This window comes from Typopeltis vanoorti, chromosome 5 (genome assembly GCF_054136105.1).
Source record: "Typopeltis vanoorti isolate ZY-2024b chromosome 5, IOZ_Tvanoo_1.0, whole genome shotgun sequence".
Classification (NCBI taxonomy): Eukaryota; Metazoa; Arthropoda; class Arachnida; order Uropygi; family Thelyphonidae; genus Typopeltis; species Typopeltis vanoorti.
The window spans coordinates 138,475,781-138,490,404 of NC_143553.1; the positions used below are offsets into that span (position 1 = coordinate 138,475,781).

The 14,624-nt window shown below is 37.5% G+C and overlaps 1 protein-coding gene across 1 annotated transcript in view; it reads left to right on the forward strand.

Moving 5' to 3' along the window:
• The window catches only part of LOC150106866 (tubulin epsilon chain-like), a 197,550-nt gene that overhangs the window by 61,382 nt on the left and 121,544 nt on the right, over window positions 1-14,624 (forward strand). Inside the window, exon 5 of the mRNA XM_090393493.1 lies at window positions 10,611-10,732. Coding sequence (XP_090249619.1) covers window positions 10,611-10,732 — 122 coding nt within the window. The remainder of the gene's footprint in view (window positions 1-10,610; window positions 10,733-14,624) is intronic.

Genomic DNA, 14,624 nt, shown 5'->3' on the forward strand with positions numbered 1-14,624 from the left:
AAGTGTTTGTAGGAGGCAATGGCTAACTGTATCCCTAGAGTCCGAATAATAAATCAAGTAGGGACTAAATGGATGAATAACACGATTAAGCTTGAGCTGCAAAAAGAGAAACAAGTGTGGAGGGAATTGAAGGAGAAAGGTGACCTGCAGGCACATGAACGGTATAAAGCCCAAGCCAGAAGGGTAACAAGTGTGGCAAGAAAAGCTCAAGTGGTTTATGAAAGAACATTAGCCATGCAGGCTAAAGAGAATCCCAAACAGTTTTTTCGATATGTTGCAAGTAAAAGAAAAAATGTATACGGCAAATTGATTTTAAAGAATGCCGATGGTAGGGAGGTAACCGAATCAGTTGATTTAGTAGAATTACTGAGTGAACACTTTGCAAGAGTATATCATTCAGGTGGTGACATTGCAGAAATGGAAGAAACAACAGCTTATATGGGAATTGTGGTAAATGAAGTGTAGGTGAATAGTCTAGTACAAAACTTCAATGTCAATTCATCTGCAGGATTGGATGGTATACAAGCTCGTGTCGTACGAGAAGCAGCTAAAGATAATAATAACCTGAAATAATAAATTTCGGGTTAGTTCCAAGGGAGTGGAAAGAGGGGAAAATAGTTCCACTGCATAAAGGAGGTTCCAAGACTGCTGTTGAAAATTACTGGTCGATCAGCATATCAGGAGTCATTATCAAGGTTTTGGAGAAAGTAGTCAAGAGAAAAATACAGAAATGGATAGATGATAATGGGATACTGTATGGGGGATAGCATGGTTTTGTGAAGGGTAGATCATGCTTCAGTAACTTGCTCACGTTCTATAACACAGTGACGGCTGAACTGGATAAGGGTAACGGGTTTACAGTGATTCTACTGGACCTTGCTAAAGCCTTTGATAGGATACCACATGAAATTCTAATCAGTAAACTGCAGCATATGAGAATGAATATAGGGTTGGTGAGATGGATAGGAGGGTGGTCGATGGAGAGATACCAGAGAGTGGTTTATTCAGGAGTAGAGTCCAAAAGACTGTCTGTGACTTGTATGCTGCAGGGTTCTGTTCTTGGAACACTACTGTTTAATTTGTTCATTAACGATATAGGAAAGGATCTGAGAGGTACTGTGCATCATGTTTGCAGATGATGCAAAGTTTGGTAGAGTAATAGTGAATGCTCAGGATGTCAAAATTTTGCACAATGATTTGGATAGTTTGGAAGACTGGGCTAAGGAGAATGGATGTCAGTTTAATGTGGAAAAATGTAAGGTTTTACATTTTGGGGTAAAAAGATTAGCAGCAGTATATCACATTGGTGGAACTGTACTCCAGGAGATAGAGTCCGGGGATTTGGGAGTGTTGGTGGATAGGGAGTTGAAGTTTAGGAGACACATCACAAAAGTGACAAAATCAGCTCATCAAATCACTTGGTTGCTGAAAAACACTAACGAGCAGAAACAAACGGGTTATTCCTCGGTATCGAGCCTTGATAAGACCCAGTCTAGACTACTGTGCCCAGATATGGGCACCAGGGTTTCTTCTTGATGGGGAGGAGGTGGAGAGGATCCAGAGATGAGCGACCAAGATAATAGCAGGACTATGGAATGAATCTTATGAGAACAGGTTGAAGATTTGTGGACTGCAGAAATTGGTTGATAGGTGGAAAAGGGGTGATATGATTGAGACATTCAAATTACTGAAGGGTTTCTATAAGATTAATTCAGAAGATATTGTTGAGAATAGAACTGGTAGTGGGAGGACTAGGGGCCATCCATGGAAGCTTGGTAAGAGTGTGGTTAGCAAGGTTGTTAGAGCTAGATTTTTTACTTGGATAGTGATAAATGAGTGGAATAAGCTGCTAGAGTCTGTTGTGGGTACCATGACTGTAAATGAGTTCAAGGTGAAGTATGATAGATGCTGTGTGAATGTTGAATAGTTGTTCTTGACATGATGTTCGGCCTCCCTCGATGAGTAAGGACTCCTTGGAGTTGTCCATAATAATAATGGACTGTAAATGTCTCTGGAATGCATTTAGTAATACAATAAATACAGTTTTCCTTGCTTCTGCAGTATAGTCTGTTGGAGATGGGATGTTTTTGCACTATAAGAATATATTCATTCCTGTCTTCAGGAAGGATAGATAAGTCAGTAAAATTTCATCAGTTCCTGAATAAAAAATGAATTACTTTTTATTATTATTATATAGACAATTTCATGGAGTCGAGTCCTTAGACTCATCGAAGGAGGCCCTAAACATTATGCCAAGCACTATCCAACATTTTTGCAATATCTATCATACTTTACTTTGAACTCATTCACAATCAAGGCATCCACAACAAACCCCAGCAGCCTGTTGCACTCATTCACCATTCTACAAGCAAAAGATTAGTCTCAACTCCCTTACTAATTACACTCTTGCTCAATTTCCAACGATGATCCCTAGTTCTTCCATCGCCAGACCTGTTTGGGAAAAATTTCCTCTAGATCAGTTTTGTAAAAAAAAAAAAAAAAAAACTTTCAGTGATTTGTATGTCTCACTTACATCACATCTTTTCCATCTGTCAGTCAATTTCTGCAACCTACAAATCATCAAACTGTCCTCAATAAGATGCATACCATAGACCTGCCACCATCCTGATCACTCGCCTCTGGATCCTCTTCATCTGCTTCTCATCCCAAGGTGACCAGAACTGTGCACAGTAATGAAGATTGGGGGGGTCTTACTCCTGCTCTATTAAAGAGCATAGTAATATCACTGATATATTTTGGCATTTATTCCTGTTAAATACTTACCTAATTGTTTCCTGGCTTCATATGATTCCTAAAATTAAACACGATATACTAATGCTTCATGAAGAGGGCACTTTTCAATGCATAATGCATCATATTCACGTTAATAGCTCAAGCATGCAGTCACAAATACAGATACCTTTCAGTCCTTTGAACAGACATATAGATGCTGCATCATCTGTTCACTGGGCATCCACAGATGCCATATTGTCAGTCTGATGCTCGGTGATGTACCTCGCCATGTAGTCCTGTTGTATGCTTTTCTGGGGCTTCAACTCTCTGAAAATCATTCACTCCACACCATCCATCCATCCATTTCATTGATGGTCTACCCTTCCTCTTTTTCCAGGAACTTCACTTTCTATTATTGTTATGAGAAGTCCTCTTTCCATCCTTTCAGTGTGTCCAAAATATTTTAACTTCTGTCATCCGTAAGGAGCCTTAAAGTTCTACTTATCTTTTCTACACCCTTTCATTTGTATGCCTTTCAGTATATGATATCCTCAACAGCCTTCTGTAACACCACATCTCAAAAGCAGCTATCCTTTTCTTATCTGACTTCTTTAGGTTAAAAGTCTTGCATCAATAAGTTGCTGTTGGAAAAGCAACTGCATCCAAAATGCTCAACTTTGTTCCTATGGAGATAGATCCATCCTTCCAGATTTTAGACAAGTCTCTGACTGTTGTTTAGCCATTCCTAATCTTCTGAAGTCTTCTGAACAGCAGTTCTTCCATTAATAATGGATTCCAGGTGCTCAAACTTGCTGACTCCATCAGTTCTTTCTCCATTTATTATTATTTGACACACCTCCAGGGAGTCCAAGAACTCATTGAGAGAGGGCACCTGCTCTACAACTCTGTCTCTGCCATTCAATTGCCAACTGACCACAACTACATCACAAACATCCGTGGTGTGGGATTCTAACCTGCAGCCTTTTTTTGTTTGGAGAGCAGATATGCTATCCACTCGGCAAACCAGTCCAGTTAAGGTACACTTGTTTCGCAAGAGCTTGCCTATTTGTATTTCCTTTGAGAACCATAATCTTTGTCTTGCTAGGATTTGAGTTGAAGTCCTCTGTTTTTACTGATCTTGTTAACTTTATCAAGAATTTTTCCTAATTCTTCCTTGTCATTACAAAAGAGTACAATATCATCAGCATACCTCAGGTTACTGATCAATCTACCACCTATCTCACACACACACACTAAACAAGTGAGGAGAAAGTAAACATCCTTGCTTAACTCCCTTTTCCACCTGAAGCCAATCAGTTAATCCAACATCTATTCTTACCGTGGTTTCTTGATCATTGTACACGTTAGCCATCTACCTGATAGTGCGTTGAAGAAAACCCATTCTTTTTATTACTTCCCACAGTTTTACATGCTGAACACAGTCAAAAACTTCAGAGTAGTCTAAGAAATACATTACCAGAGAGAGTCTGAATTCTTTATATTTTTCTATGATTTAAGGCAAAGGATCTGATCTCTGGTACCCTTCCTAAAACTTCTTGTTTATCAGGCATCTCTGCTACATCTTTGGCCTCAGTCCTATTTAGCATGATCTTCAATAAAATTTTGCTTGCATGAGATATTAAACTAATAGTTCTATAGTTCTTGCAAGCCTTCATATCTCCCTTACGTTGTGGTATGAAAACTGACTTCTTCCAGTCTCTAGGCCATGATCCTTTCTCCCATATCCTTATAATCAATCTGTGGCCTTAACTCTGCTGGGATTTCATCTGGACCTGGAGCCATATTGATGTTAAGCTGCTTAACTGCTCTTTCAACTTCATGGTTGAGGAGGTTCCAATTTTCCTGGTGAGAGGACTCCTCCAAATTTTTTTTATCCACTCTATTGCTCAGTTCCTCACAGTATTCTTTCCATCTGTTTTTGATTTCCAATTCTTCTGTTAGTAATGCTCCATTCCTGTCTTTGATGATATTCAATTTGGGCTTAAACTTGTGCTTTAGGTCACAAACTAAACGAAACTTCCTTTTATAATTGTACTTCATTATCTGAAACTATCTCTTCACATTTATTAGTATAAAACTTTTCCTTGTCCTGCTTGATGTCTCTTCTGGCTTCTTTATGTAATCTCTTATATTCTTCAGTCCCTTAATTGGTCTTCTTATTGGACTGAGATACTTCTTGACTATCCTGTATTATCACCTTCACTGCTTCCCAAAGCATTTCTGGTGAGTTCTCCTCATTGATCTCCAAAAAAAACCATCCAACAGAGTTGATGTTTCTTCTGTGAATCTACTAGGAATTACTTTAATATCCAGTCTAGTGGGATGTGCCTGACTTAGAAGTTTTTGGAGCCTTAGTCTTACTTTGGCTCTTACCAGCTGATGGTCTCTATCACAGACCCTCACTGGAGTGTAGCATGTTGAAAATTTATTTATCACTAGGTTAGACTATAATATAATAGATTTAGTTTAATCCTTTATCCCAGTGAGAGCAAACAAAGTTTGCGCCTGAAAATATCTTCAGGACTAAATATAGTGTTGTACTATCTTATCCAGTAAGTAGTGCAACACCAAGGCAACTCGTGGCAAAGGTGGAGCAAGCTACCAGGCACTTCTAACCCAGTATCTCCCATAATGCAAAACACATTTCCTATGTGGATATGTATACTGTTATGCATTAAAGGGATTGGCCATCTACCCAGACTAGTTTCGACCTTTATTGAGGTCTCTTCAGTGGGAGCCAGGCCCAGAGCTGGAGATACCAGGCAGAAGCAGTAGCAAGTCATCTGTGCCTATGGGAGTTGCCAAAAGGTTTATCACCTTTTTTAAAAATTACTCTGGATTTAGAGAAAGATGTTGAAAATTTATTTATCACTAGGTTAGACTATAATATAATAGATTTAGTTTAATCCTTTATCCCAGTGAGAGCAAACAAAGTTTGCGCCTGAAAATATCTTCAGGACTAAATATAGTGTTGTACTATCTTATCCAGTAAGTACTGGGTTAGAAGTGCCTGGTAGCTTGCTCCACCTTTGCCACGAGTTGCCTTGGTGTTGCACTACTTACTGGATAAGATAGTACAACACTATATTTAGTCCTGAAGATATTTTCAGGCGCAAACTTTGTTTGCTCTCACTGGGATAAAGGATTAAACTAAATCTATTATATTATGGAGTGTAGCATGTTTGGTCTGGGTGACCAAGCATGCCACATGCCAGCCTAACTCTCATTCTTTCCTACTTTTGCATTTAAGTCCTTCTAAGATGTAAAGTATGTCTTTCCTTGGTAGGCAGTCCAAAACAATAAGTTTTCATGGAATTCCTCACTCTCTTCATCAGGCCTATCCATGTGGGGGAGCATAAACTACCACAATTGATACATTGGTAGGTTGAGCCTTAAGTGTAATAGAACATAACCTATCATTAATATGGTTATAACGAAGTAGGCTTCTTGCCTGAGTGTCACAGCTGATGTGTCACAGCTGATGCTTTGAGTCGCCTCCTGAGTAAACTAGCTTACCATCCTACTTTTTGAAGTGACCTTCTCAATTCCATTTAGTCTCTGTAATTCCCAGGATGTCAATTTTATACCTATCCATCTCTTTACAGAAAGTCTCAAGAGTACCCATCTATAGACTCTGAACATTCCATGTGCCTATGTAAAATTCCCTTCTAAGATTACTCATATACCTTCTTTGTTCCTCATTCACAATATCACTGACTTTTGTTGGAGACCGTAATATACTTTTTGAACAGGACTCTCTGCCTAAGTCCTGAATGTGGCTCTGATTATTGTGTGTGTGACAATCAGTGCAGCATGAGATGTATTATAAGGCATAACCATATTAGCATTTTGGAGTGAAGTCACTGGAAGCAAAAAGTGGTAGGGTTGCAGAGGCCCTTTTCACATCTGTTATATTATCTGTAGACTGGTCTATCCTGCTTTTTTTTTCCCTTTCTTTTTTTCTTGCTCCTGCTCCCAATGCTATTAAAGTATTCAAAGGCTAGATGTGAATCTTTCCTATTTTGCTATTTCATTTCATCTCATACAGTGGGAATCTGCCTAATCTAGTAGGCAGAAGTCCCAACCCACCTGGCCAATGTAGGATGAATTGAAGTTTTGTCCCCCAATTCATCCCACATTGGCCAGGTGGATTAGAACTTCTGCCTACTAGGTTAGGCAGACTCCCCACTGCATGAGATGAAATGAAATAGCAAAATAGGAAAGATTCACCCTTAGCATTTGAATACTCTAATAGCATTAGGAGAAGGAGCAAGAAAAATGAAGGGGGGAAAAAAGCAGGATGGAGCAGTCTACAGATAATATAACAAATTCATATTACATGAAGTAAGGTGCAGTGGGTGAAATTCTTAGCATTTCAGTGGCGTGCACTGAGACAAGGTGTGTGCTGCGACAATGGCACCCAGAAATCAGTGACTATGATTGGTTATTGTGTCAACCAATCCAATTGAACATTATCATTTGTCTTGCGTTGCTGTTTTTATGTAAACATGGGCAAATATTTTGCCCATATTTACATAAAACATCAATTCAGTAGATCGACACTGGGAACAGTGTCGATCTACTGAATGTCCCGTTTTCTGCCAGTGCTTTTGCAGATTGTGATTGTAGTCAAAGGAGGTAAGCCTCTTCCTCCTCTTTCAAATTTACTATTATATTTACACCTTTGTGTAATTCAAATATACCAACCAAATATAGCATTCTCTTTCATTATTATTTTCTAATACATCTTAAAACAAAAGCATTGTCCCACACTTTATGTAGATTTGGTTACCTGTGTTAATTGATAAATTATAGTATTCAAAGTTGTCCTACAATTAATTGCATTGGACCAATTGAGAGGAGTGCCGATGATGATGGATTTCTTTGTCCCCTTCTACTGTGAACTGCCAGGTCTCTAGCAACACCCCATCATATATTTCATTTTGTTAGCCTCCACTTCACACCAGATAGATTCGAACTCACTGCTACATGGGATATTATTACCATTGTTGTTTTCTCGAGTTTCTATTCTAACTGGACTTAGGTTATTTGATATCATTAGTAGTATTCCTCCTCTCTTATCTCTTCTGTCATTCCTAAAAATAGTATACCCATTACACTTGATCACAGTTATCTGATTCTGATAGCCAGGTTTCACTAATGCTAACAATCTTAAGCTGCATCATATTCAATAAAGCAACAAACTCAACCCCTTTGTTTCTGATGTTCAACATGTGTTTATGGAGATTAGAGAGAAAAATGTAAGAAAGCATTCTTCCTTATATGCAAACTGCTAAGTCATTGAAATAAAAGATAAAAATCATGAAAGTTGCAGAATGTTTTGGATGCTACTAAGAAAGTTTAGAAATTGGAGGAAAGAACATCATAAAATCATAGATTAAGGATTTATAGATATTATTATTATTACATGACACCTCAAAGACTCATTGAGGGAGGGCACCTACTCCATAACTCATTCCACCAATGCCATCTACTGCCCACCACCACCACTACTAGTATTTTCACAGACAGTCGTAAACAACCATGCCCAAGGCGGGATTCGAACCCGCACCCTTTTGGCTGGATAGCAGATACGCTAACCACTCGACCAATGAGCAGCATGCTGAATATATGGTTATTGTGGATGTGCTATGTTTGAGTAGTATAAATTAGGAGATGAGGTTAGCAAAGCCATATGGTTGGTTTTTGTGGGGCAGAGGCTAAGGCTTTTTCCTTAAAGGTCTCCATAAAGAAATTGGCTAAGGGTGGGGAGAGTGGTGAGCCCATGGCTGTCCCCTCTATGTAGTCTCCTCTTTATTCACCAATGTCCCACTCAAGGAAACTTTAGAGCTAATCCAAGCTAAATTTTCTCCCGATATCTCAGCCCTATTTCAGTTCACAATGAACTCAGGCTATTTCGTTTGGCAGGGAAAATTCTACAAACAAATAGAGGGGACAGCCATGGGTTCACCTCTCTCCCCACCCTTAGCCAATTTCTTTATGGAGACCTTTGAGGAAAAAGCCTTAGCCTCTGCCCCACAAAAAACAACCATATGGCTTTGCTACGTTGATGATGTGTTCGCTATTTGGCCACATGGCTCTGAAACACTCCTCTCCTTCCTCGCACACTTAAACAACCAACACGCCAGAATCAAGTTCACCCTGGAAAAAGAGGAAAACAACTGCCTGCCCTTCCTAGACACACTAGTCACCCGCCAACCTGATGGAACTTTGGTTTTCTCAGTTTACAGAAAACCCACCCATACAGGCAGATACATCCACCAACAATCTCCCCCCCCCCCCTCACAACAATATGGAGTGGTAAAAACACTATACAACAGGGCTAAACTAATCTGTTCTAACGACATAGCCCTTAACACTGAACTAAATCGCATCCTAAACACTTTCTCAGCCAATGGCTACCCCCCCCCCCCCCCCAAAAAAAAAATCCAAAACATATTAAAACCTACAAACCACAGCCACCCTTCCCCCCCTCCACAAAAAAGATTATTCTAAATCCATCATCATTCCCTACATCCGAGGCACCTCAAAAAAAATTACCAAAATTCTAAAAAAACATGACCTCACCTCTTGTTACAGGCCTTACAGAAAATTGGCATCCCTTATCCACTCTACCAAAGACCAACCACTTCCCCTAGACCTACCTGGTGTATACCAGGTCCCTTGCAGTTGTAAACTGTCGTACTTTGGCCAAACAGGCAGGACAGCGAATATCAGAATTTCTGAACACAAGGACTACATCCGGTTCTACAAATATAGCCATTCTGGTCTTGCAGACCATGCTCTGGATACTCGCCACAGAATACGGTGGAAGAAAGCAAAAATAATACACTGGAGCAAATATAAATTCGAAAGATTATTTGTGGAATCAGCCTCTGCCCTAAGAAACTCTCTAAACCTCAACAAATTTGGTTGTATGCGACTGCCCCAAATTTGGGAGGCATACATCAGCAGACCTTCAGCCCAATGGCCAAGAATGCCTACTTAGCCCGCCAGAGGGCACCAACAGGACTTCTAGGAGAAAGATAGCTTCATATCTTCATTTCCAGTTACTATATTGTTAGAGCTTGTTGTGCTCCTGCCTTTTTGTAAGTTCCTTTAGAAAATGGCAATGAGACATTGCCGAAATATCTATTAAAGTATTATTTAATTTATATTTGGATCTACGTTGTTTCAATTCCCTAAGTTATTTAGAAATAAGAATCATGTTGGAAATTATCTGAGAGAAATGCATTCAGCAATACACATCAATATTTGAAGTAAATGTCATTAGCAACCTGAAATCTGGCCAGTCATTTGGAGTAGATTACATTCAGCCTGAAATTCTTGTTTAAAAGTTTTGCAGTGGCTGCATTGCATAAGTTTTGGTCACAAAGTCAAATTCCAGATTGGGTAGAGTTCTCATCATACCAGTTTATAAAAAATAAAATAAAATAATGTGAAAATTAAAGGAAATTTTTGTTACCAAATGCTTCAGAAGTTATGTAAAAGTAAATTTCAAAAAAGTTTCTGTATTTGTTAAAAATTTTGAATAACTTTTGTTGCATTTTTCAGAAAACGATTCTCCATTTTATTTTTGATCTGCTTTAGCAATTACTGTGCATTTATTTTAATCTCAATAACATAAGTTAGTTAAATGATGTAATGTTTTGATTTTTAATTACTCATGTTTTGATATTTGAATGTTTGCTAATACTTATTTTATAATTCATATCTGTATCAGTATTCCTGATTTTAATGATATGAAGTTAAAAATGTTTTTTGGGAGCTCACCTAGAATAGATATCTGTTTACATCAGTGTTCAAATAAAATCATGATGAATTAAATTTTATAGGGCAGTTGGGCATAAGGAATATGGAACTTTATATAGTGACAAAATAATTGATCTTGTGAGGAAAGAAGCAGAAAAATGTGATTGTCTTCAGTGTTTCTTTTTGCTTCACTCAACAGGAGGAGGTTAGTTATTTAGTGTTTTTAACAAATATTTTTTTAAAGAATGATGATATTCATAACAGTAATGATTTTTTCTGAAAACTAGTTCATAACTGAAAATAGGATTGTAATTTTATTTGTTTATTTTTTAAATTCGGCTTATTTACCATTTCATTTTTTCTCTCCTCATAGTTTTGCATTTCATTACTAAGAATTCTCCTTTTGCACCTCAGTAATGTAATTATTTGGATTTTTTTTGATTCCTCATGGTGCTACACATAATGAATTTTTGTAGTATAGTAGGTTTGGAAATATGAAGAGTTCTTCCTTGAAAAATGATCTTTTAAATCTTTCCTCAAAGCTTTATAGCTAGTAATATACTATGAATTTTTTTTGCTATGAGTGAAATGCTTAGGTAAGATATGAATTTATCTAGGAGATAATGTAACAGATTATTTTTTATGTTGCTATAATGTAATATTTCAGACCTTTTCATTACTCTGAAGATCGATATTGATTACTTTTTGTTTAATTCAGATAGTTGCCCTTAATTCACAAGAATTATTCAGAAATTCCAGTGGGAGCCTCAAGGAGAGGGCCTTGTTGCATAAGCAGATTTCAACAAGGCCATCTCCTCGAGACTCCCTCTTTCTTTCTATGGATTCATATTCCACTTCAGCATAGATATTAAAGCAAAGCACACTTCCTGAGAGAAATAAATGTTTGCTATGCATTATAGGATAGGCTGCTACCCATACCAGTTTTGACCTTTGAGGTCTCGTTGGTGTAAACCAAACTATATCAAGAATTAATGCAGAACTTATATTTCCCATATACAAGTAGCAAAACACTATCCCTGAACCAGAGTATTTCAATAATAATGAGATAACCTTTTTGCTACTTTTATATGGAAATTATGACTTCTGCATTTATCCTTGGTATCTTTCTAGGTCTATTTCCCACTGAAGAGACTACACTAAAAGTTGAAACTGGTCTGGGTACTGATCCTTCCTGTAATGCATAGCAACAACATGGCTGTAAGGATGTGCTTTGCATTATAGAATACAGAGGCAACTGATCTGATGCTAATAGCCTCTATATACAAGTAGCTTAGTTGGAAAAATACTACACATTTAAATTTTCTTTGTTTAAATAAGAATATCATAGGCATTTGCCTGTTCTGGCTTCATTCACTGGTCTCTCCCCCCCCCCCCCTTTTGGTCAATATCTATCCACTTCTTTTGGTAACTGATATCTTTCATCCTAAATAGATGTTCTTTCCATTTCTCTCTATATTCCTTTATTTTCTTTTTCATTTATGTTATAAATAATAAATATCTAATTATTTCCTGATGTCTTCATTTCTTATATGGGCCAATTTTGCACATCTTTTTACTGCTCTTCAAAATCTCATCTCTGCAGCTTGTATTTTACTTTCATCTTTCTTTTTAACAGTCCATGTTTCTGAACCATGTAATAGTGAGAGTGGCCATTACTATGTAAAATTTTAGTTGAGTTTCTAGTCTTGTTTTTTTTATTCAGTGTCCTTTTAATTGTTCCACAGATTTGCTGAATTTTCTTTTTTTCATCTATATATCTTTATCTTTTAGATATGTTATTATGCAGCCTAAATAATTAAATGGAAATTAAAAGAAGGTCTGGACAGAGGGACGAATTCCAGATGATTGGAGTAGAGCTCTCATAATACCCATATATATAAAAAGGGAAATAAAACTGAATTTGAGAATTACATAGGTAATTCTCTACAGAGTGTTCCTGGTTATATATATACAAGTATACTTGAGAAACGGTTCAGAAGGATTGCAAAAGACTAGCTTGGTGAAGAACAAGCTGGATTCAGGCCAAATAGAGGTTGTCAGGATCAGATTTTCACTTTACGACATATAGTTGAGAAATCATGGGAATATAACAAAGATCTGTATTTAAGTTTTGTAGATCTGGAAAAGGCATATGACAAGGTGCCAAGAGAAAAGCTATTCAAATGCTACAGTTATATATGGAGTTCTCAATGGGGCATTATTTGGTCTTTATAAGTTGTAAGTCAGCAGTTAGAATTGAAGGAAGTACAGGAAGGTAGTTTGATGTTAAATCTGGTGTCAGACAAGGATATACATTATCCCCTCGGTTATTCATCATCTATATGGATCATATTATGAAGGAAAGTGGTATTAAACCTGATATCAAAATTGGAGAAGAATAACATAATCTACATAAACTAAAGAGCTGAGATTAATCTCAGCTCTTTAGTTTATGTAGATTATGTTATTCTTTTAAATAAATCCACTGCAAGATTCTCTGACTAAATTGAATAACTGTTATACTAAATTTAGTATGAAAATCGGCAATAACAAGATGATGAAAATAGGCAAAAGCATTGAAAATATCAACTGCATCATGAATGAAGAACCTATAGAATAAGTAAAGCATTTCAACTACTTAGTCACAATTTTTAGTGAAGATGGTAAATTAAACTACAGAATAGCCTACAGAATCAACAAAGCTGATATGGTAGGAAGTCAACTGAATAAATTATATGGAGTAAAAGAGAAATTAGTCAAAACACTATAAAAGCTTACAAGATGGTGTTCAAACCCATTTTAACTTATGGATCTGAGAGCTGGGTTAGAAATAAAACACTTGACCAAAGACTAGAGACTGCAGATATGAGAGTGCTGAGAAAGATGAACAGATGGCATCAATCCTTAAACGTGTGGACAGACTTATATGTTCGTCGAACATGTTGTTTATTATTTTAACGGTATAATAGAACACAGAAACTAAGTAAATGATTAATTTATTAACTCGATGCTGATATTTCGCTGGTGTTATAACCAGCATCTTCAGAGCACAAAAACACTGTTTGTCACAGTACGCGAGACTAAAACAACATGGTGTACTTAAACAAAATTGTAGCAGCAACACAAAGACTAGAGTCCTGATTTAGTCGCCCTCTATCTGGAAAAAAAAAAAAAGCTATCATATTACTAGACTCCTAGAAAAGTGCTAGTTTTTTCTTAATATGACTGTCTCCCAGATCTTCGGCAAGTTAATACAGCCATATATGTTGAGATTTGGAGTGTGTTTTAGGGCTTCTGTCGCCTCTAAGAACCATCTCTCTGATTTATACGGGTTTCTATGTAGTACTTTTGTGTTTTTCCAGTTGATCCTGTGTGCAGGGGTATCCAGAGCATGGTCTGCTAGGCCCGACTTCCCATAATAATTCTGGACATATCTTTTATGTTCGCTGATGCGGATGTTCACAGTTCTTCCTGTTTGACCGTAGTAGGCTTGATTGCATGAGCAGGGTACTTGGTAGACTTCTGGATGTGATAAAGGAGGAATGCTGTCCTTGGATGAGCGGATGAGGGTGGCTAATTTGCTACATGGTCTGAATGTAGTGCGTAGTTTGTTTATTGAGAATTCTTGAGATCTTTTCGGATGTGCCTTTTATGTAAGGGATGGTGACTGTTTTGTTGTAGTTCTCTGTGGTGGATGGTGGGAGGGGTTTCTTAGGAGTGTTTAGTATTTTGTTTATTTTATGTGGATTGTAGCCGTTGGCCAAGAAGGTGTGGCGTAAGTGAGTCAGTTCAGCAGTAAGAGCCTTGTCATTGGAACAGATTGCTCTCGCTCTATGGGTTAGCGTTTTTAATATGCCATATTGTTGAGAAGGATGATGGTGTGATTGTTTGTGTAAGTATCTGCCTGTATGTGTGGGTTTTCTAAAAACTGAAAATGATAAGGAACCATCTGAGAGACGTGTGATGAGTATATCCAGGAAGGGCAGACAGTTGGCTTCCAGTTCCATAGTAAAGTGGATTTTTGGATGTTGGCTATTTAAATGTGCTAAGAATGTTTTCAATGTCTCAGGGCCATGTGGCCAAATAGCAAGCACATC